Source organism: Lithobates pipiens, unplaced genomic scaffold (assembly GCF_037356315.1).
Source record: "Lithobates pipiens isolate NorthernLeopardFrog02 unplaced genomic scaffold, aLitPip1_a1.2 Scaffold_19, whole genome shotgun sequence".
Taxonomy (NCBI): domain Eukaryota; kingdom Metazoa; phylum Chordata; class Amphibia; order Anura; family Ranidae; genus Lithobates; species Lithobates pipiens.
In genome coordinates this window covers 509,959,909-509,983,509 of record NW_027507764.1, presented here as the reverse complement: position 1 = coordinate 509,983,509, position 23,601 = coordinate 509,959,909, and the positions used below count along the sequence as shown (strand labels likewise).

General features: G+C 41.6%; 1 protein-coding gene across 11 annotated transcripts in view; it reads left to right on the top strand.

Annotated features, from left to right (window-relative positions):
- Positions 1 to 23,601, top strand: part of UBR5 (ubiquitin protein ligase E3 component n-recognin 5) — a 113,809-nt gene that overhangs the window by 36,157 nt on the left and 54,051 nt on the right. For 5 of the 11 annotated variants that reach the window (XM_077493128.1, XM_077493135.1, XM_077493133.1 and 2 more), the window contains 16 exons: positions 363 to 517; positions 1,366 to 1,483; positions 2,677 to 2,861; positions 8,789 to 8,898; positions 9,265 to 9,377; positions 9,508 to 9,651; positions 10,174 to 10,285; positions 11,342 to 11,496; positions 11,575 to 11,772; positions 12,523 to 12,739; positions 14,979 to 15,105; positions 18,141 to 18,289; positions 18,909 to 19,004; positions 19,175 to 19,298; positions 21,911 to 22,008; positions 22,104 to 22,252. In XM_077493128.1, the coding sequence (XP_077349254.1) occupies positions 363 to 517; positions 1,366 to 1,483; positions 2,677 to 2,861; positions 8,789 to 8,898; positions 9,265 to 9,377; positions 9,508 to 9,651; positions 10,174 to 10,285; positions 11,342 to 11,496; positions 11,575 to 11,772; positions 12,523 to 12,739; positions 14,979 to 15,105; positions 18,141 to 18,289; positions 18,909 to 19,004; positions 19,175 to 19,298; positions 21,911 to 22,008; positions 22,104 to 22,252 (2,250 nt within the window). The remainder of the gene's footprint in view (positions 1 to 362; positions 518 to 1,365; positions 1,484 to 2,676; positions 2,862 to 8,788; positions 8,899 to 9,264; positions 9,378 to 9,507; positions 9,652 to 10,173; positions 10,286 to 11,341; positions 11,497 to 11,574; positions 11,773 to 12,522; positions 12,740 to 14,978; positions 15,106 to 18,140; positions 18,290 to 18,908; positions 19,005 to 19,174; positions 19,299 to 21,910; positions 22,009 to 22,103; positions 22,253 to 23,601) is intronic. The other 6 variants (XM_077493129.1, XM_077493134.1, XM_077493132.1 and 3 more) reach the window with 4 other exon arrangements.

The window sequence follows — 23,601 nt, the reverse complement described above, 5'->3', positions numbered from 1 at the left end:
AAAATATTGTTTTCTCCCTCAGACTATGGTTACCAGTAGAGATGGGCTCAGGCATGTTCGGGATCCTAGTCACAAACCACCTGCCAGATTCCCACCAGGAAGCAGACACTGCACGCTGCTAATCACAGGTAGTGAGACATTTCCAGATCTGTGCGCCTGACGGGATTTGGCAGGTGGGTTGGGACTAGGATCCTAAACACACCCGAGCCCATTCCTAGTTGGCAGTACAAATAGAGGGGTAAGGACACGGACATGCATAAAAACTTGAGGAACTAGATATGCAGTTTAACTCTGTGGCTTTCCTCCCCTGCCGTTGGGCCTTTTGTTGCATGCGCTCATATCCTTTTTCTTTCTTTTTTCAGGTTGCCACCTGGGTTGATGAAACACTTAGTTCTGTGGCTACAAAATTAGAACACACAGCACAGGTATTCCCGGAATTACAGGGAGAGAAGATTGTATCTCTGCATTGCTGTGCACTTTACACCTGTGCTCAACTGGAGAATAATCTCTATTGGTGGTAAGTAGAATTTTTTTTTTTTTATTTTGTTCATGTTCTTGTTTTATTACACAACAAAAACAGTGGAAATAAGCCAGAGAGGACTAAAGGAGGCCCATTTTTATAATAGTTGACATAGAAAATATTTTAAAATGTAACTTCACTCTTCCAGTCAACATTGACTATTTTAAAATGTCATACATTCTATGGGACTTCAGGAGAGGAGGAGGGCTTTCTCAGCAAAGTACACCTTCCAGAGCTAAGGGCAGATTGATTCCAGGAAGTAAATGCTACATGAATCCTCTGCCCTTACTTGAGATGGCCACTACCACAAATGCTAAGGGGTTGTTTTCAAATTGATTTCTCAGCAAAATAAAGCATGCAGAATGTTTGCTTTTGAATATTAAAAAAGCCTTTTTGATTTTTGGTGCTCAGATGCAGTGTAGTTCTGCTTTAAGCTTTACATCATGTACACAATTCTGAGAAGCGCATGTGTAAAGCTCAATTATAAATTTATGGTATCCAAAAAAAAGTGCACAGCCTTACACCTGAAGGTATAGGACAGTGATGGCGAACCATGGCACCCCAGATGTTTTGGAACTACGTTTCCCATGATCATGCACTCTGCAGTGTAGTTGAGCAGCATGGGAAATGTATTTCCAGAACATCTGGAGTGCCGAGGTTCCCCATCACTAGTATAGTATAGGAGATGAGGTTAGGTTTTAAGTGGCGTTTAAATGTTATGAGAAACACTTGGAGTGGAGACATGAAGTAATGCCAGATGTAAATTTGTTAATATTCCAGTGTCGCCTTCTACCATTTTGTTCAGTGCAAGACATGTCAAATTTACAACTTCTTTCATCCTCTAGGGGAGTTGTACCTTTCAGTCAGAGGAAGAAGATGCTTGAGAAAGCACGTGCGAAAAATAAAAAACCCAAATCCAGTGCTGGAATTTCTTCACTGCCAAATATCACGGTTGGTACCCAGGTGAGACCATTTTATCTCAAATGTATTTTTTTGGAACGGTAATGTCATTTATTACTAGTAATAGTCTGTCCATTGTTAGGAATGCACAGAATAAGGCCCCTTTGACAAATGCGGACATTATGTCCATATTTCATACATCCGTTTGCGGATGAAATACGGACATACGTGCATCCCTATGGGATAGCGGGTGTCTACGGATAAACATCCGCAGACACCCGCTATCGTCTGCCTCCGCTATTGTCTGATTCTGCAGATGGAGGAAAATCCTATTTTTCTATCCGTCTGCAGAGCGGATTGGATGAACACGGACAGACGGTCCGTGCTCATCCGATCCCCCATAGAGGAGAGCGGACAGGGCGGTCCCTGCACAGTGTGCTGGGACTGCCCTGTCTGCCGCCGGCTCAGTGGGGACAACTGAGCGATCCCCGCTGAGCGAGCGGATCATCACGGGGCGGATCATTACTGATCTACCCCATGTGAAAGGGGCCTTAAGGCATTCTTTTACACGATAACACATTTAGGTTGTCTCAGGCTTGCCGGTTTGACTAAAATAGGATATTTGTATTCCCAGAGACTCGTTACTTAATATGTACAGTCTGAAACCTTTAAATATGTTTGGGGCATGAATAAGGTTCAGGAGAGAAGTATTTTTACTGTGAAGCCAAGATCAAAAACGGCTGACAAAGTAGCAACTAACCTTCAAATTTTTATGGAGGAGTAGTTAATGCTTAAAACGGACTCCTAGATAATGTAGTGTAGTGAACAGTAAGTGTATTTAAACGTGCCTGAAAGAAACCTAGATCTTTACTTGGGACAAGAAGTCGAAGGAAATAAATGGAGGATGGGGGCAGGCTCTCTGGGGAGATTTTCTAAAACTGGAGCACTCAGAATCTGGTGCGGCTGTATATCATAGCCAATCAGCTTCTAACGTCAGCTTATTCAGTTAAGCTTTGACAATAAAACCTGGAAGCCGATTGATTTCTGTGCAGAGCTGCACCAGATTTTAGCACTCTCCGATTTTAGTAAATTTCCCCCTCTGGGTTGCTTGAGTTTTTTTGTTTTTTTTCCTGCAGTCCCACTTAATCTATACTTTAATTTCTAGTAATATGTGGTTTGGGTTGCTAAAAGGGCAAGTCTGAATTCTGTGTAAGCATACTTCTCCATTTGTGAAGGCCTATTTGTGTATTTGATAGGTTTGCTTAAGAAATAACCCGCTGTATCATGCGGGTGCTGTGGCATTTTCTATCAGTGCTGGAATTCCAAAAGTTGGTGTCTTAATGGAGTCTGTGTGGAATATGAATGATAGTTGCCGTTTCCAGCTGAGGTCTCCGGAGAGCCTGAAAAACATGGAGAAGTCCAGCAAGACCACTGAAGCCAAGTGAGTTCACTATTTAGGAAAGACTAGCATCTCGTTCCGTGTTCAAAACATCAGTTTGTTACACTTACAGCTTTAGAATATTCAGTTATTAAAGAAATTGTCTCTACCTAGGGAAAAATTAATCTGCCATTGTTAACACCTCCTTTAAGCCCCGACATGGTCTGAATATCGAGACATTGGCTGGTTCAATAAAAAACATTCTAAGTGTTTATGTTGGTCTGTCTGGAAAACCAGCAGCCGACCGACTCCCAATCAGCGCTCTCAGCCAGTGGCAGAGGTGTCCTAATATTAAAGGTCAGCAACTGCAGTATTTGTAACTGCAGGGACGGAGCTACTCTTTAATTCATTCTCTGCATTTAGGTAAAAACTTCTATTGACAGCTCCCCTCAGCCCCCCAAATATTTACCTGGGCCCAATCTTGATCCAGCAGTGTGCCCAAGAGCAGTGGTGCTGCCATTTCCCTCCTCATTGGACTCCTGGAGATCGGCAGAAGCCATTGGCTCCTGCTTTCAAATCTAATCCAGTGACAAGGGAGTGGGGGATGGGGTCGAGCCGCATTGTGTAGGAAAAGGCAGACATGGAGCTTGGCTCAGGATCGAGCCTGTATGTGTGCTATCATGGGAAGTGGCTTCCTACGGTGGCATACAGAAGAGCCCAACTCTCCAGCGGGGGATTGGGGCTACTCTGTGCAAAACCATTTGTTTAACCGCTTGCCTACTGGGCACTTAAACCCCCTTCCTGCCCAGGCCATTTTTCAGTGCTCTGTTTGAATTGTGCGGTAATGCAATACTGTACCCAAATGATTTTTTTTTTATTCTTTCACAGATTTATTTTGGTGGTATTTAACTGATTCCCAACTGCCTCACTCAGATCTACTGCGGCAGAAGGGCACATACAGGCAGAATCGCGTACCTGTACGTTGCCTTTTAAGAGGCGGCTTGCTCGCCCGCCAGGAGCTGCGTGATCGTGGGTTCCGTGGACTCTGTCCGCGAGTATACCCACATTCGTCTAACGCAGAGAGAACGGGGAGATGTTAATGTAAACAGGTATCTCCCTGTTCTGCCTAGTGACACTGTCGCTGATCACAGCTCCCTGTGATCGGGAGTGGTGATCAGTGTTGTCACACACAGCCCCGCCCCCCCCCCCCCACCCACAGTTAGAATCACTCCCTAGGGCACACTTAACCCCTACAGCACCACCTAATGGTTAACCCCTTCACTGCCAGTCACATTTACACAGTAATCAATGCATTTTTAATTGCACTGATCGCTGTATAAATGCGAATGGTCCCAAAATCATGCCAAAAGTGTCTGCCATAATGTCGCAGTCACGATAAAGATCGATGCCATTATTGATAAAAAAAAATGTAATAAATGCCATAAAATGATCCCCTATTTTGTAAATGTTATAACTTTTGCGCAAACCAAACACTTTGCGTTTTTTTTTTATTTAAAAAAAAATTAATTACCCAAAAATACGTAGAAGAATGCGTATCTGCCTAAATTGAGGAAAGTGTGTGTGGTTTTTTTTGTATTTTTTTTATAATATTTTTGGGGGGATATTTATTACAGCAAAAAGTGAAAAAAAAAACTTTTTTTTTTTCAAAATTGTCGCAATTTTTTTTTTTTTTGCTTATCGAGCAAAAAATTAAAACCGCAGAGGTGATAAAATACTGCCAAAAGAAAGCTCTATTTGTGGGAGAAATACGTCAATTTTGTTTGGGAGCCACGTCGCACAACCTCGCAATTGTCAGTTAAAGCGACAATGCCAAATCGCAAAACGTGGTCTGGTCTTTGGTCAGCCAAATGGTCCGGAGCTTAAGTGGTTAATTACCACTGGTTTTTATTTTTGCTTCAAAATTTTTCGGTCTTCATTTTCATATCAGTTTGTTATAAAATTTTGAAAACCCGGGTAATCTTTCCACCTTTCATTTGATGTGCGCTGATGCAGCGGCTCTGTGTGAGGGGCCGATGTCCCTCTGACAAAAGCCGGTGATTTTAAAAAAAAATTTTTCTCACGTTATCAGCGTGAGGGGGAAATAAGAGAAGATTTCCCAAGCTTTTGTTTACATCACGTGATCAGCTGACAACTGATCACGTGTAGAAAGGACCCTTACTCTGATCTGTAATCACCCAAGTCTCGGGCTCGGTGCTCAGAGCGTGCCCCCCCCCCCCCCCCCGCCGGGATGTGCAGACAGCACACGCGCGGGAGGACGTCTATTCACAGCCTCCTGGCAATTGAGACCCACGCTGTAGCTGTCATCCACCAGGAGTGTCGGTGCTTTTTAGGCTATTCAGCATTAAGGGTTTGTTTTAAGTTTGTATGGCTGCTACCTGGTTGTCTTCCCTCTTTTTACAAAGTTCTTGCCAGCTAGATTTTTGTCTGCTGATGCCACTTTTGGGCAAAATGTCTTGTGGGTGGCTTTGTAGTCTGATTCTCCTCTATTCTGTTCTGGGAGAGGGAGAGCTACTATTAATGTTTTAATGCAGAGAATGCGTTTGGGTAAAAAAACTTTTTATCTTTACAAACACTTTAAGAAACTAGGATTTGTCATTTGTTCATTGGCGGACACGGCTCCATTAAATCTTGACCGTAGGTTATCGAGCCACATTCAGGAGAGGACTAGGCAGAACATGTAATGCATGTGAAAACAGAACTGTACAGTTCTGCCCAGGGGGTGGTCCCTCTGGCTATAACCCCTCAGCCTGCTTCCTGCAGCTCAATTTTTTTTTTCTGCCTAGTGAAGGACTAGGACCTAGGCTCCTTGCTGGGACCATCGGTCCTGGGGATTTTTTGCTGGATTTTTGCCTTTTGCGCAAAATATTGATCTTGTGATTGTCTATCAACAGCCGGCTGGGTGACAGGCTTGATAAATATAGATCCTTGTAGTCTCCCCAGCCCGGCCATCGAGCGTGAGCAGGCCCTAGCTACGTGCTGGGTTGGCCACAGCCATGCCCTTCAGGCTCCAGGGGCAGCCAGTGAGCTACATGCTCCGGACTATGGATGTTTTTGTCGCAGTGTGCCGTGGCCAGCAGCCACCCCGTACTACTCGGATGTGGGACTGTGATGGGATGCCTTGTCTGGACAGACTTGTGCCTCAGAACAGCGTGGTTTTTACTCCTGACACAGGACACCTCATTCAGCAACAGCACGGTGCAGCACTCAGGGTGGTGAGTACTGCGGTGGGGCCACTCAGTCTGTTATCAGCTAGGAGGGGTGGGATTGAGCACCTTGTCCTAAGTCCCCAAGGGTGTCAGACAGGGTGGATCAGCATGGCGTCAGAAGCTGTCTTTTCTTCCCCAGATCTCCCTGCAATTGCAACAGACTAGCCTGCAAATAGTGCCGTGCCTTTGGATGCTTTGTCGGCGCTCCTGGAAATGTTCGCTGCCAGGGTGGAGGCGGCATGCAGGTGCAAGTGGGGTAAAAAAAAAAGTCCCCTGACCCCACCCCCCGGTCTTCCGGAGAGAGCTCTGATTCGGACTTGGGCCCCGCGCTTATCATCACTGTGCTGGATACCCTGAAAATGCAGAATGTGTCGGCCCCCTTTGGGTCCCGTAAACCGCCCCGTACACCTAAGGTGTTTCCGTATCTGACTTATTTTGATAAGTTCATATACAAGGAATGTAGAAGCCCGCAGTGGACCTTTCAGTTCCAAAAAGGATGGCGGTGCGTTATAGAGGTCGACCGATATATCGGCCGGCCCATATATCGGCCGATATTTGCCGTTTTTTAAATCATCGGCCGATTGTGCTGATAAAAAGCCGATTTAGAACTACAGCCGGACTTTGAAATGACTTCTGTAATAGAAGTCAGTGTAAGTTGCCTGAGTCCTCATAGAAACACTTTCCTCCTCTCTGGGCAGGCTGCCAAGAAAAGAACAGAAAGATACAATGTTTACACTTGAATGAATGAAGTCATCTCTGTGTGTAGAAGTTCTCAGTTTAACCATTTAAAGACTAAATCTTTTCTGACACTTGTTGCTTACAAGTAAAAATCCTGTATTTTCTGCCAGAAAATCACTTAGACCCCCCAAAAATTATATATATTTTTTTAGCAGAGATCCTAGGGAATAAAATAGCGGTTGTTGCAATATTTTATGTCACACGGCATTTGCACAGAGGTCTTTCAAATGCATTTTTTTGGGAAAAAAATACACTATTTAAAAAATAATAAAATAAAAACAGTAAAGTTAGCCCATTTTTTTTTTTTTTTTTTTTTTTTTTGTCCAAAAGTTTTGACTACCTGTTTTTATTTAATATATAGGTTTTTTTTTTTTTTTTTTTTTTTTTTTTTATCTAAATCATACATACAAGTAAACTGATTGGAGGTTTGTTTTGTTTAATAAATGTTTAAATGTAAGAAATTTTCTGTATCACTTATGAAGGCGGCTTTCACACTGGAGCGGGCAGGCATTGATGGTAAAACGCAAGTTTTAGCGGCTCTTTACCATCATTTTAGCGGTGCCATTTGGCTGCTAGTGGGGCACATATAACCCAGCTAGCAGCCAAGGAAGAGGTGAAATGTGCCCATGAAGCACTGCTGCCAAATCGCATTGCATGCACTTTGGCAGTGGTGCCTATTCATATCAATGGGCAGGAGTGGTGGAGGAGCGGTATACACCACTCCAAACGTGCTGCTTGCAGGACTTTTTTTTAAGATCCTGCCAGCGCATCGCCTCAGTGTGAAAGCACTCTTTTTCACACAGACTGCAGGGGAGCCATTTTGCAGGCACTTTACAGGCGTTATTTTTAGCCCAAAAGCGCCTGAAAAACGCCCCAGTGGGAAAGGTGTGTTAGATCAAGGGGGATTAAAAAAAATAAAATAAAATCGGCCTAACATATCGGCCCAAAAAAAATCGGCATCATATATCGGCTATCGGCCGCCATGATTTCTAAATATCGGCATCGGCCAGAGAAAAACCCATATCGGTCGACCTCTAGTGCGTTACCCCTTTGAAGCGATCCTCCTTAAAAAAATGGTCGGCTCTCCCGATCGTTGATATGCTGCCAAAGCAAGCATCTGAAGATGCGCTCACATCAACTTTGTAAAACTCCAATTCACAGACCGCTGTGGGTTAAGTTATGTTTGTTTCCACCCCTTGTTCTGACACTGCTTAGGGATGTCCCTACGGTCAAGATTTAATGGGGCTGTCTGCGTCCTTCAATGAACAAAAGAGAAAATAGGATTTTTGTACTCATCGTAAAATCCTTTTCTCTGAAGTTCATTGATGGACACAGCACCCACCCCTCCTATTATTTTATGTTATACTGCTTGTTGACATACTGAGCTGCAGGAAGCAGGCTGCGGGGTTACTACCAGAGGGACCGCCCCCTGGGCGGAACTGTACTGTACTGTTCTCACATGTATTACATGTTCCGCATAGTCCTCTCCTGAAGGTGGTGTGATTCATTGAGGGGTGCAGCTCCATTAAATCTTGACCTATGGTCCTTCAACTTCAGAGAAAAGGATTTTACGGAGAGTACAAAAATCCTATTTTTTTTTTTTTTTATATTTTTTTTAAATCCTTGGGGAGTACATCACAGGATCCATTCCATCTTGTCAGTTTCTCATTGTTTTATACAACTTCGGCTTAGCTGAACGGGGAGGCGATTAAGCCTGGGTGGGGGAGAATGCCTGCCTTTTTTTTATTTATTTTTTTATCACCTGTGGGTGGCAGCGTGTAACCTATGAATATGAGCTCCTCGTCCTGTTATGTAAGGCAAGAAAATGATTAGGATTTTAGGCTTACCTATGAAATCATTAATTTACCATGTGTCTTTGAAGCTTAAACTACAGGGAAGGAACTTCTTGTCTGTCCTGTGTAGTAGACATTTTTTATTTATCCATCTGTATGCTGCTTATAACATGGCTGTGAAGCTGTCGAGTGAATATTCAAATTTTTATATATTCTTTTTTTTTTTACTAAGGCCTGAAAGCAAACAAGAACCTGTGAAGACTGAAATGGGGCCACCTCCATCTCCAGCATCTACATGTAGTGATGCTTCTTCTATTGCCAGCAGTGCTTCAATGCCTTACAGTAAGTCCCCATAACTGAGTGTTTGGGGTATGTTTGCTTCATGGTATATCTGTTTAATACCCACATGGACTGTAGCATGTTTGTGTGCTGAAACGGCAATCCCTGTTAACTTGATCTGCCCTGTGAGTCCCCCTTTTTGAGCTGTGTGTCAGGCTTTCAGCTAAGAGCAGCACAAGTACATGAAATTGGTTACATCCAGGTTCTATATACCCCCAGCCTTACTATCATGGCTTTACAAATGCTAAAAATCCCTTGTCTAAAAGGAAAACCCCTTTTTTGTTTCCCTTTTTGAGGCAGCCATCTGCTGCATAAAATAGTGGTGTTTAAAATGTCTTTGTATAGTGTGTTCAAAGTTTGGTCTTTCAGAACGCAGGCGATCCACACCAGCTCCCAAGGAGGAAGAGAAGGTTAATGAAGAGCAGTGGTCCCTCAGGGAGGTAGTCTTTGTTGAAGATGTCAAAAATGTCCCCGTGGGCAAGGTTCGTGTATCATGTTTTCTACATTTCCAGCTTCTATGCAGTTTGTTTCAATTAAATATTTCTTTTCTAATGTATTGGTGGTGTGCCCAGCATCCCTTTTGACTAACTTAATTTTTACTTTGATTTTTAGGTACTGAAGGTGGATGGTGCCTATGTTGCTGTGAAGTTCCCAGGGACATCAAATAGTACCAACAGTCAATGCACTCCTGGGTGTGAACCTGACCCATCTTCACTTCTCCAAGATTGTCGACTTCTGAGGATAGACGAACTTCAGGTAGGTGACTGCTAGGCCCTTAAATCGTCTTTTTTATGTGAACATTTAAGAGGAGCTCCAGGCCCACCCAAACAAATACTGTAGCTGCTGGCTTAATATGAGGACACTTATCTGTCCAGGGATCCAGCAGTGTCTTCACTCGAGCCGATTATTCAATCTGCTTCGGATGCAGGCTCCGACATCTAAAGTAAGGGAGACAGGCAGTGAAGCCTTTTGGGTTCACAGCTGCTTTTCTACTGCACATGTGAATGGTCCTGTAGCTTTCTGGCATCTGCGATGTGTCCCAGAAGACTGGGGGGGGGGCCTTCCTGCTCAGATCGCCATCAAAACCAGATACACACATGCGGCAAATGTGGCAGTGGAGGGGGGCCGGATGCAATTTGGAATCCAAAACATGTTCTGTTTTCTTTTACGGTTCTGTTGGTTTTGCTGAAGGTGATGGTATACTTAACGTGGGTGGGTATTATATAGTGATGAATTTTATCATGGAATAATTTGTTTTGCAACTGAAACTGTTTATAGGTGGTGAAGACAGGTGGAACACCCAAGGTCCCTGACTGTTTCCAGAGGACTCCGAAAAAGTTGTGTATTCCTGAAAAAACTGAAATCTTGGCTGTGAACGTGGATTCTAAAGGTAATTTCTACAGCCAGGCACAAACAAGTTTCCTTCTTATATTGGTACACGGCACACAGACGGCCCGTTGATATAGATCCTACCATTTGCGGAGTGGACATTTAAAAAAAAAAAAAAAGGAATTGATCTTTTCCCATGTCTACTCATGCATAATTTCTGCTTTGCGCCCTAAGAGGTCAGACACATCAGCTTTTTTTTTTTTTTTTTTTTTTGTAACTGTTTTGCTTATGCTCTAGTCCGATATCTAACAGTTTGCTTATGTAAATGAGTGGTTAGATTTATATGGTTTAACCCTTTTAACCTGTATGTGCTGGCCGGAAGGGAGGCGTTGGCTCAAAGGGGTTAATGAGAACTATTTGGAGGTAATTATTTTGTTAGATGAAAACCCCTTGCTAATGTGACTACAGCAAAAATCAACCTTTGTGAAATGGACCCTTCAGTTCGTTTTAAAATGCAGCACTAATAGCTAGGTTCATGGATCAGTCTGAAGATGGGTTTAACATCACTAAAGGCATGCTGTGACAGCCTTTCCCATGTTGGAGCAATGCAAGAGCGAGGGTCGGTCCTGAAGATTGAAGCTTTTGTTCTGTATTAGGAATCTTTCAGGATAAGAATAAGGAACTGCTGATATAGACTTCCTGTCGAGGAAGTTCGATTCCTCGGGTTTGTACATCTCTCTGAAGTTCCAGCCCTTCTCCACAACCTATATTTGGTAGACCTTTTTTTTATTTAATTTTTTTGTAACCAAAGGCAAAATTTTCTGATGCTCAAAAGGTCACTTGCCAGCATCTTCCCGGCTTCTTCTGGGTGCTGGCCTTCTACTGTCTTGTTTGGCCAGTGCAGGGTGATGTCACACCTGCACATGTGTGGGACTTGTTCATCTCGCCACATTAGCACTGTGGCGGAAATGCATATGGAGCCGCGCATGTAAAAAGCCTGCCTGTTCACAATCCTCCTCCACCTTCTTCTTTTTTTTTTTTTTTTTGTGTTTTACTTTAATACTTGTCAAATGTTTATCCTCATCTTAAACCTGTTTTGTTTTACTGCTGTGTTCAGGGGTTCATGCTGTTTTGAAGACTGGAACATGGGTGCGTTACTGTATTTTTGACCTCGCTACTGGGAAAGCTGAACAGGAGAACAATTTCCCAACCAGCAGCATTGCTTTTCTCGGTCAGAATGAGAGAAATGTGGCTATATTTACAGCTGGACAGGTCTGTAGTTAACCTTTTGGGACCTTTTTTTATTTGCAAAGTTCAGAATAATAATGAAATACATGTGGTTTGTTCTAGGAGTCTCCAATTATCCTAAGAGACGGAAATGGAACAATTTATCCCATGGCAAAGGACTGCATGGGTGGCATCAGAGACCCTGATTGGCTGGACCTTCCTCCCATCAGCAGCCTTGGTATGGGCGTTCACTCCCTGGCTAATCTCCCAGCAAATTCAACCATCAAGAAGAAGGCTGCAATTATTATCATGGCAGTTGAGGTATAAGTTGTTGCATGCAGTTGTTTGACCTCTCTTTAGCATAATCCATCAATCGATAGTGTTCATGGTTTTTAAGCATTCACTTTTAACTAATGGTGCCCTAGTCTACTGTATTATAGCAAGCAATACTTTATTTTGTGACAAATAAAAAAATAAGTGCAGCGCTAAGTGATAAAACAATAGTGAAAAGAAAGATTTACATAAATAATAATCTATCCAAGAAATATGCTGGATTAATAGCACGAACTCTGCTTAAGTATAGTAGATTTGCACACTAGAATTAAGCATATATAATAAAAATAAAAAATAAATTTAAAGTGGCTAAAAATATCTGGTGGAAAAAATGCTAAATTTCACTTTAAAAATATCTGGTGAAAAAAATGCTAAAGTGAAATTTAGCATTTTTTCCACCAGATATTTTTAGCCACTTTAAATTTATTTTTAATTTTTATTATATATGCTTAATTCTAGTGTGCAAATCTATTATATTTAAGCAGAGTTTGTGCTATTAATTCAGCATATTTCTTGATTATTTCTTTTCACTATTGTTTTATCACTTAGCGCTGCACTTATTTTTTGTGTGTCACTGATTTAGGGGTTTTCTTGTATTCTAAAACTCAAGTGCTGGTTGATTTTTTTGGACATTCATATCCATTCTCTAGCACAGTGTTTGGCCTGTGGCTGTTTTTTTTTATTTGTGTTTCTTTGAATACTTTATTTTGCATTCTTATATTGACATTTTTTTTTTAGAAACAAACCTTGATGCAACATATTCTGCGTTGTGATTATGAGGCCTGCAGGCAGTATCTAGTGAACCTGGAACAAGGAGTGGTTCTGGATCAAAACACCCAGATGTTGCAGACCTTCCTCAGCCACCGGTGTGATGGCAATCGAAACATCCTGCACGCCTGTGTGTCTGTTTGTTTTCCAACGAGCAACAAGGAGACTAAAGAGGAGGAGGGTAGGGGTAAACACACAAGCTTAAGTATTATTTCAACTACGTAAAAGTCTAGAGCTTAAGAATTTGTCCACTCATGTATTAGTAATAGCAATGGGTAGCATATTGTCTATTGTGAATATTCCACTTTTGCCTCATTTAAGTGCAGTAAGCATTTGTTTTCTATGGCTCATGTGCCACTACAATAGCTTCAGCCGTTAAAATTCTGTCTGCAACTTTGTGTGTGCAGTCTGGGGGGATATCCTGGGCTAGTTTCTCCTTTAAAAAAAGTTTTTTTTTTTTTTTTTTTTTAAAAGTGGTTTTAAAGGCACAAGGTTTTTACCTTCAGGCTTTTGGAAGCTGCTGCCAATCACAGCCATTGAGCCAATAAGGAGACGGGACGGTGCTTAAAACTACACTACAAATAAAACATTAATAGAATTAAAATACAACATGGACAACATTTAACACAAATTAAAATAACAGACCACCAAATACAATATTGCACCACTTTCTCTAACATCACCCCAAATAATAACCAACACAATACCAACATATTATGAAAACACCACAAAATCCTGATCCTAAGGTAATTCATAATGCATACTGGCTCATTATGCCTTTGCAGGGGTGTTGGTTTTTTTTTTTTTTTTTGGTTTACAAGCACTTTAATATTTAATTTGTATGTACATTTTAAGTGCAAATCCAGCCCAAAAAAATTGTGGATAACACCCCTGTAACGTTTGTTTTGCTGTCTGTGCCCCTGTTCAGAAGATTTCACCTCAATTTGTCCCTGTGACAGTTGGCTTTATAAAATGTTGGTTGTAGAAACAAGGATTGGTGATGAAGCTTCAGTGGAGACACCTTTTTCTCAAACTTACAGTAGTGAATTTCCGTTCATAAGTACGAGTCATTCGTACCTTGAATGTTAACCCTGTACCAAGATTGTAGAGAAATTTAAAGTGGAAGAAAAGCCTAAATCTAACGATTCTTAAGCCTGTCACCACCCCACCCAACTGTCCGGCCTAACCTGTATAAAAGTGTGTACTTTATTTTAATCTCCTCTGGTCCAGTCTTGTGATCCTGCAGCTTTTGCTGAGGGTGCTCAACATTGGCTCAGAATTCCCAGAGGCATGTCTCCCTAAGTGCTCCTTCTCCCACTCACTAACACATGGGAGCCAGAGCTGTGGGATCATGTGACTAGAGTGGATTAAAAATAAGGGATGTTTACATTCCTTGTAATAGGAATAAAAGTAATCACATTTTTTTTAAAGTGTCAAACTAAAAAAAGTAAAATTTAAGAATAAAAAAATAAAAATTTTAAAGCGCCCTTGTCCCCGTCAGCTCATACGCAGAAGCGAACGCATACCTAAGTCCCGCCCACATATGAAAACGGTGTTCAAACCACACATGTGAGGTATCGCCACGAACGTTGGAGCGAGAGCAATAATGCTAGCCCTAGACCTCCTCTGTAACTCAAAACATGTAACCAGTAAAAAAATGTAAAGCGCCGCCTATGGGGATTTTTAAATACCAACGTTTGGCGCCGTTCCACAAGCGTGTGCAATTTTGAAGAGTGACATGTTGGGTATATATTTACTCAGCGTATCTTCCTCTTCCTCTTTCATATTATGCAAATAAATTGGGCTAACTTTACTGTTTTTTTATTTATTTTTTTAAAACCTGAAAATAAAGCGTTAGAAAAATTGCTGCGCAAATACCGTGCGAGATAAAAAGTTGCAACGACCGCCATTGTATTCTCTAGGGCCATGATGGCGAACCTTGGCACCCCAGATGTTTTGGAACTACATTTCCCATGATGCTCCGGCACTCTACAGTGTAGTGGAGCATCATGGGAAATGTAGTTCCAAAACATCTGGGGTGCCAAGGTTCGCCATCACTGCTCTAGGGTCTTTGCTAAAAAAAACATATATGTTTGGGGGTTCTACGTAATTTTCTAGCAAAAAAATTATGAATTTTACATGTAGGAGAGAAATGTGTGGCACCGCAAGGATCCTTGGACAGGTCAGTAGCTACAGTGTTTGTAGCTGCTGACTTTTAATTTTTGGAAACCTAGCTCATGCTCCTCTAACACATATTCTGAGCAGCAAAGAGCACTCTGTGTGCCGCCACTATTATGAACAATGTAGAAGCTTGCCTGCTTTTACATAATGCTCACTGTATTTTAGTTCTCCTAAACTAGTAGGGAATGAATATTTTGGGGAAACTCATTTCTAAAGAATGCAAATGATTGTTCTCTTTGTTTCAGAAGCAGAGCGCTCGGAGAGGAACACATTTGCAGAGCGATTATCTGCTGTAGAAGCTATAGCTAATGCCATCTCTGTGGTGTCTAGCAATGGTCCAGGAAATCGAGCTGGCTCCTCCAGTAGCCGAAGGTAAGATTGAGGGGTGTCTTTTTTTTTTTTTTTGATTTAAGATGCACGTCTTCTATATTGATCTGTGTTAGAAACTGTTCAGAACTGGCTAGCAAATCCATTTATACAAACATTTATTTACAACCCCAATTCCAAAAGTTGGAACACTGTAAAATCTAAATAAGGACCAAATGCAAAGATTTTCAAAGGACCTAAACCTAAATTTTATTCACTATAGAACATTAAAATCTAATTTAGTGCCAGTTCACACTAGTGCGATGCGAGAACCCTGCAAATCCAGTGCGGGTTCCCGCATTGCACCTGAATCGCACAGTGTTTCACATTAAGATCTGCAAACCGCTCTGGGTGTCAAGGTAAAGTTAACGACACCCCCAGATCAAATCGCAGTGCGAACTGTAAAATGGTGCAGGAATCGTATTGCATAAGTGTGAACACCCATGCAATCCGATTCCAGTGCGGACCAAAAAAGGGTCCTGCACCATCTTGGTGCAAATGAAATGCGATTTCAGCCATACAGTTTGTATATAGCTGAAATCACATCAGACATCGCATGTGATATGAACAGCAATGCGGTGCGAATCACATGCAATGTCTGGCACCGTACTAGTGTGAACCAGGCCTAAAAACTGAAAATGTACTGCCACTGCGTAGAAGTGATCAGTGGCTGTAGAGCCGCTCAGATCAATGCTACAGAAAAGCCCATCGCTTGTTGAAAATCTTGGCATGGGATGATAGCGGCAGCTATCCTGATACAGCCACTTCAGCCAAAGGATGTACTAGTACGCCCTGAGGGGCTGAATGAGTTAAATATTAAGCATATGTCTCCTAATGTGAATTCAGGGGTTGGCACCCCAGCAAATATGTCATAGGTAGGATCCTTGAATTCCTTCAGATAGGATTAGGAATGAAGCTGGCCTTGAGTACTCAAAGGCCAGATGTCGGCCTTATAGGTCTTTTTTCAACGACCATTTGCTTCACTCTCTGGTTCGTAACTTTGTTCAGGGGGTAACGCAGATTAATCCTCCAGTTTGGTCACCCCTGAACCCTTGGGACTTAATTTTAGTCCTGTTGGCTTACAGACGCAGCCTTTTCAGCCAATACGAGATACCTTTTGGTCCTCTTGATGGGGAAAAAATAATTTTCTTGGTTTCCTGCAAGAAGAATATCAGAGTAGGCTACTCTTTCTTGTAAAGAGCCATATTAGTTTATTCAGAAGGATGAGGTTTTATTGCGGCCTCATCCCAAATTCCTACTGAAGGTAGTGTCATTTAAACCAGGATATTGTTCTGCCTTCATGTGTGTGTTTGTTTTTTTAGTTTTTTTTTTTTTTTTCCCCCCAGAACCTTGTAGTGAGGCTTCTTCCACAGTAACATTCTCTTGATGTGGTGAGAGCGGTCAAGGTCTATTAAAAGTGACCGCTCAAATTCATAAAACAGATGTTTTATTTGTGTTGCCAGACGGTCCTAAGAGGACAGGCAGTGTCTAAATCTACCATTTTTAAATGGATTTGTCAAGTGATTCTTCAAGTTTATGGTTTAAAGAGGAAAATTCCTCCTTTTTAATATTAAAGCGCACTCCACCAAGGCGGATAGTGCTTCTTGGGCAGTGCATCACCAAGCCTCCATGGCTCAGATCTGCGGGGCTGCAACTTGGTCTTCAGTCCATACATATACCAGATTCTATCAAGTAGATGTTAAAGGCATGAGGACATCGCCTTTGGGCGCAGTGTACTGCTGGTTGCAGTATGAGTCCTCTAGTCTTAGTGCCCTACCTTGTTGTGTCTCCCTCCCTTCAGTGGGCATTGCTATGGGACAACCCACATAGTAACTACTATGGCTCTGTGTCCAGTGATGTACAATAAGAAAATAGGATTTTTAGAACAGCTTACCTGTAAAATACTTTGAGGTACATCACGGGTCACAGAGGTCCCTCCCTTCTTGGTACACACATGTAGTATTTTGCTACAAAACTGAGGTACTCCCACCAGTGGGAGGGGCTATATAGGGAGGGCATATTTTAATTTAGGGCGTGCCAGTGTCAATCACCTGAAGGTGGCCTATAACCCACATAGTAACTACTAAGGCTCTGTCCCGTGATGTACCCCAAAAGGATTTTATGGGTAAGCTGTTAAAAATCCTATTTGTTTGGCATGATGCACACCATGTTTGGAGGTCAAATGGCACTGCACATCACTCCAAAAACACCCCCCATACCAGCAGGGAAGTTTGGGGTGGGAACATCATGGTGTGGGGCTGTTTTTCAGTACTGGCAAACTTAATTTCATTGAAGGATGAATGGAAAAATGTACCAAGACAGTCTTGATAAAAATTGCTGCCATCTACCAGGATGTTCAGCAAGACAAGAATCCCAAACACAAAGCTAAGGAAACTCAATTGGTTCCAAAGAAAGAGAAAATAAAGCTGCAATAATGGCTCAGCTGACTTGTCTCCAATAGAAAATCTATGGAAAGAACTAAAGATCAGAGTTCATAGTAGAGGCCCATGGAACATTCAAGATTTGTAGACTGGAAGAATGGGCCAAAATAACACCAGATCAATGTACGAAGTATTGCATTTCAGTTAGGGTGTTCAATACTTTTTTCCTGTGTCATTCTATTTTATTACACATAACTAAATTTCTGAACTTATGTGTTTTTGGTTTCTTTGTATGAGTTGCATGGATTGTTACCAACGGGGTGAAAATTTCAGGTCAATAGCACTTTTTAAATATATTTACCTAGCAATATGGTGACGTTTTAAATTCTTTACCCACTGTATGCATGTATATACATTTTATATTAGTAATTTTAATTTGGAAAATAGTAACTGCTGTAGAGCAGGGACATGCAATTGGCAGACCTCCAGCTGTTGCAGAACTACAAGTCCCATGAGGCATAGCAAGACTGACAGCCACAAGCATGATACCCAGAGGCATGATGGAACTTGTAGTTTTGCAACAGCTGGATCTCTGCTAATTGCATATCCTGTATCCTGCTGTAATAGACTTCTTTCAGTACTGTTGTGATCTCTTGCCAGCTTAAGACTGAGGGAGATGATGAGGCGGTCTCTTCGTGCGGCAGGGCTGGGGAGACATGAATCTGGAGCTTCAGGTGATCACCAAGACCCAGTGTCTCCTCCTATAGCTCCACCCAGCTGGGTGCCAGACCCACCTGCTATGGATCCAGGTGAGTGATATTGATGGATGGGTTTGACCAATGGGGGTCACAAAATTTGCTGTGAAATGTAGGTTACCTGGTGCACTGGTAATGTGCACTGGTAAAAATGCTTCATGGTTTCTTGGACAGCTGATTTCCTGGCTTATATTTTTAAAGGTAGCCCAACTAATTTAATTGCAGGGGTTCCATCTCTAAGAACTCCAGTGTTTGTAAACTTTATGTGCAAATTTCTTGACATAAAAAATATCTCCTACCATGGCCCATTTGTGACAGTGTATAGGAAGTCTTTGTATACCACCTCAGAGAGAGGGTGTGTGTGTATACACATACGTTTTTCCCTGAGAAACTGAGGCTTAAAACTGGGAGGTAGTTCACGGATATCCCACTGGAGGTTTCAGTTATGTTTTGTTTGTGTGTTTTCATATATTCTCAATAGTAAAATGTTTTTGTTTTATTTATTTTTTATTACTGGGAAGAAATACGTTTTTGGTTTTCCCTTTTTTTTTTTTTTTTTTTTTTTTTGATTGTGTCTTGCAAAACATGAAAACATGTAGATGTGGGGAATACATCCAGGATTGTAAATGACTCCTGTGTTTAAACATGCTGTTCTTCTTTTTTTTTCTGAAAGATGGTGATATAGATTTTATCCTGGCCCCTGCAGTAGGATCCCTTACCACAGCATCTACTGGCACAGGTCAAGGGCCTAGTACATCAACCATACCAGGTGAAATTGTTTTTTACTTTTCTGTAAGCTATTAATCAAATCCATTGAATCAATTTATTGCAGTTTAGCTTGGTGTAAAAAAATTGCTAGAATTTTTTAAATTAGTTTGTGTATACTACCTTGATTTTATGTTGCCCTCTTTTTACACTTGGTATACTTTTTTGTTGTAGGTCCTTCTTCAGAGACTTCTGTAGTGGAATCCAAGGATCGCAAAGCGAATGCTCACTTCATTCTGAAATTATTGTGTGATAGCATAGTTCTGCAGCCATACCTCAGAGACCTTCTTTCTGCCAAGTATGTCCCCCACATTGACTGAAATCTTTATGAATGAATGCAAAATTGTCACGTATGGAGTAGCTTCTACCACTGACTTGCAGGAAAGCACAAGTCTGCATTACTCTACTGGGCAGGAAGCAACACATACAATACAGTGCCCTAGACCTCTGTAACGCAAAACATGTAACCAGTAAACCATTTTAAAGCATCGCCTATGGGGGGTTTTTAAGTACCAAAGTTTGGCCCCATTCCATGAGCGTGTGCAATTTTGAAGCGTGACATGTTGGGTATCTACTCAGTGTAACTTCATCTTTCACATTATGCAAAAAAATTGGGTTAACTTTAACCACTTCCCACCCAGCCAATGCACATATACGGCCGGGTGGGAGCCGTCTACTCCTGATAGGACGTTCAGGAACGTCCATCAGGAGGAGCGGGATCGCGCGCGCAGCGGCGCGATCCCGATGCGCCCGTGTCACCGGGACACGGCGCATCTCAGATCGGCAGGAGGGCTCTGTGATTGGCCCTCCTGGTCACATGACGGCCGTGTCCAATCATGGCCGTCATGTGATGTAAACAGCCGGTTGCTAGGCAATCGGCTCCTCCTCTCCTCACACAGAAGTCATCGCTGAGGAGAGCAGATTGCTGCAGCCGGCTGATGATCAGTGAGTATGAGCTGTTTTTTACAGCTTTTTACTCACTGATCTTCAGTCTAGTGTAAACACAGTCCCCATACATGTCCCCAAAAATAAAAACACATGTCCCTAATAATAAAAACATGTCCCCCACATATGTCCCACTAAAATCACTTGTCCCAATGATTATGTGCACACATATGTACGTGATCACCTGCACACATATGTACATGATCATTTGCGTACATATGTCTGTGATCACACAAACCAATTATTATACACTTAACGGAATTTTTTTTTACCAAAAACATGTAGCAGAATACATTTTGGCTTAAATTTATGACAAAATTTGATTTTATTGGATTTCTTTTAAAATAGAAAAAAGAGAATATTGTTTTTTTTCCAAATTTCCGCTTTTTTGCGCTTATATCGCAAAAAATAAAAAACGGAGTCGTGAATAAATACCACCAAAATAAATCTCTATTTGTGCGAACAAAATGATAAAAATTTAATTTGGGTACAGTGTAGCATGACCGCGCAATTGTCACTGAAAGCGCTTGAGCGATGAAAGCTGAAAATTGGGCTGGGAAGGAAGGGGGCGAAAGTGCCCTGTATTGTAGTGGTTAAAAAAAGAAAAAAAAAGTAAAGTGTTTGAAAAATTGCTGCGCAAATACTGTGCGAAATAAAGTTGTAACGACCGCTTGTGTATTCTCTAAAAAAAACATATATAATGTTTGGGGGTTCTATGTAATTTTCTAGCAATGGTGATTTTTACATGTAGGCTAGAAATGTCAGAATTGGCCTGCATGGCAAGTGATTAAGGTTTCCTGTAATTAAAAAATGTGGCCAAAGGTTTTTTGGACACCTGGCCATCCCACCTATATATGAGATTTTAAGTCACCCGAAAACAATGGGCTTTATTGTTGTGCTTGTGGCTATGAGTCTCCCCACTCCTGGGAAGACTTCAAGTGTCTGTCTCTGGAAATGTATGCCCATTCAGCCGAGTATTTTTGAGGTCGGGTACTATGTTAGAGAAGACTTTGGTTTCAATCCTTGTTGGAGCTAATCCCATAGATTTTGGCAGGCTCACTCCTGTGTTTTGATTTATGGTCTTGCTAGTGCTCGCTACAATTTTGTTTACGAATGTCCAATCCTGTAGGTGGCAGTATAACCCCTGACGGTTGAAGCTGTTCCAAAGGCTGAAAGGCTCGTTGGCTCCCTCTTGTGTTCAATCACAGCCAGTAAAGAGTGGGTGGATTTGGCAGCGAGCCGAGCACACACTTTTAACTTTATCACTTTAAGGACTTCCTGTGTCCCTGAGTCAATGGACTCCAAAAATATTTTCTTGAGAGTACAAAGTTCAGCTTTAAACCTGTGTGAATTTTTTAGATTTTTGTTACTTTTGTTTTATGATTCAGGAAGTATTGAATTTTGAGACAACCAAGAATTTTAACAACATCAGATAGCAGCTTCCTTAATTGTGTATGGGGGTTTCTTTTTTTAAATGGAACACTATCTTGGCTCAAGAAAATTGATCTCTGTAGACTTGGTTGCACCTTGTAACTTACCAGTACTTGGATGACTAAAGGGTGAAATGTAAGGGTACATTCACACTTGTGCACACTTTTTTTCATTAGACTATGCGTCTGACACATTGAGCGAGCTTTTTTTATTTTTTCCCCTCTCTCAACATATGGCCACCGGCAAATATGTCCCTGTGTTATTTTTTTTTTCTATCACACTGCAAAAAAAAAAAAAAAAAATCACCTGCTTATTACTAAACGTATTGCGCTGAGACGCTGAGATTCAGGTATGTTTTTGGATTTGTGTATGTGTGAGGGTTGCAAAATTAAAGGCAATTAACAAAATATGCATACACATGTGGTACCTTTTTTGAATACACAATGCAAGTGTGAATGTGACCATAGCTGAAGTCTTCGGAGGAAAATTGTTATTCTTATCTAAAGAAGATGCTGATGAAAATGTTCCTTATAGGGATGCCAGAGGTATGACCCCCTTCATGTCGGCTGTAAGTGGAAGAGCTTACCCTGCAGCTATAACTATTCTGGAAACTGCGCAGAAAATAGCTAAAGGCAAGTAAAGAGGGGAAACCTTTCACTGAGTGCTCTGGTGCCATGTTTGATGGTAGAGCTACTTACATTTGTGACTAATTCTTTTTTCTATTTAGCAGAAGCAAATGCCAATGAGAAAGAGGAAGATGTGTTCAAGGCAATGATCTGCCCACCTGGCACAAATGCAGATGACTCCCCTCTGTATGTTCTGTGCTGCAATGACACCTGTAGCTTTACATGGACTGGAGCGGAGCACATCAATCAGGTAGAAAATATACAAATACAAGTGATGGAACTGCTGTTAAAAAACAAACAAAAAAACACAAGCCTACTTTACCTCTCCATAATGGCAGGGGTCCCCTGTATTTACACCTATCTCCTGTGTCCGTCTGAACAGTAGATTCTATAGCCTTGAATGGTGCTATAATTCTAATGTTTGCTGTTATTCCTCATACATTTACACCGTGTGTTATAAGAAAAATCCAAGTAACGTGTGAATGTACTGTTTAAATCCATTATTCATACAACATATTCATGGAATGCATACTAATACTTATAAATATAAAAGTGGAAAAAGGATCCAGTTCATAGATGCAAAAGCAAGTATGTTGCCAGTAAAAATGGTGAGTAAAAGTTCATCAGAATTAGCCAAACAGTGCTTGTGAAATTGCCACTGCAAATCAAATGTCCATGCTCCCACCAGGGTGCGCACTCACCTGTGGATGTGGACCCCCTGAGCTTGCCAAGGCAGTTTTACAAGGCTTGTGTATGTATGGTAGTCCACCCAGTGGTATAGAGTCCCTCTCATTAGGTCCTGTTCATTGGAAGGAACAATGAAAAAAAGGACTTATAAATTCCGTCCCCATGGTAAAGTGCCGTGTTCCAGCCCTGGGAATGATCTGCCATCTGTATAGTCTGTGAAATCTGTTTTCGCTGCTCTGCACTTCCCTGGAGCCAACATGCATTCCACTCAGTGGAAGGAACGTCAAACGTGACCTGTGTGCCTGCTCCTGTGTTTCATCAGGAGGCGTGGCCATGTCCACTTTGGGATTCGGGATATAAACCCACAAGGAGGCATCGGAGGCATGTGAGAATCTTCGCCCTTGTTTGTGTTGTGTTTTTTTTTTTTTATGTATTTTTAGGTTAGGGTGCAGTTGTTAAGATCTGTGCATTGATTTCAATTGAACACACAATGCTTAATTATTATTATTATTTTTGTTACCGCTTATTTAGGGCCCTTTCAAACTGTTTTTTACCTTGCAAGAAAATGGTTTCCTTTTAAATCTTATGGGACTCCTCACACCACTATGTTAGGAGTGCGTTGTGTTTTGAAAAGTCCCGCATGCATCATCTTTGAGGTTCTGAAAACCACGCCAAAAAAACGCAGCACCCCATTGAATTTAATGTAAATTGTGGTAAAAACACACCGCATTTTTGAGTTGCATGTCCATTTTTTTCACAGGTGTGGGCAACTCAAAAAATGCACCAGAAACCGTTTATTCTGTCTTGACAGCTATGCATACTTGTTTTAGGTCAGTGACATAAGGCTGTACACACTTTTAGAAAATCATAAAAATACTGTTTTCAAAGCGATCGTACGATAATCTGATCGCT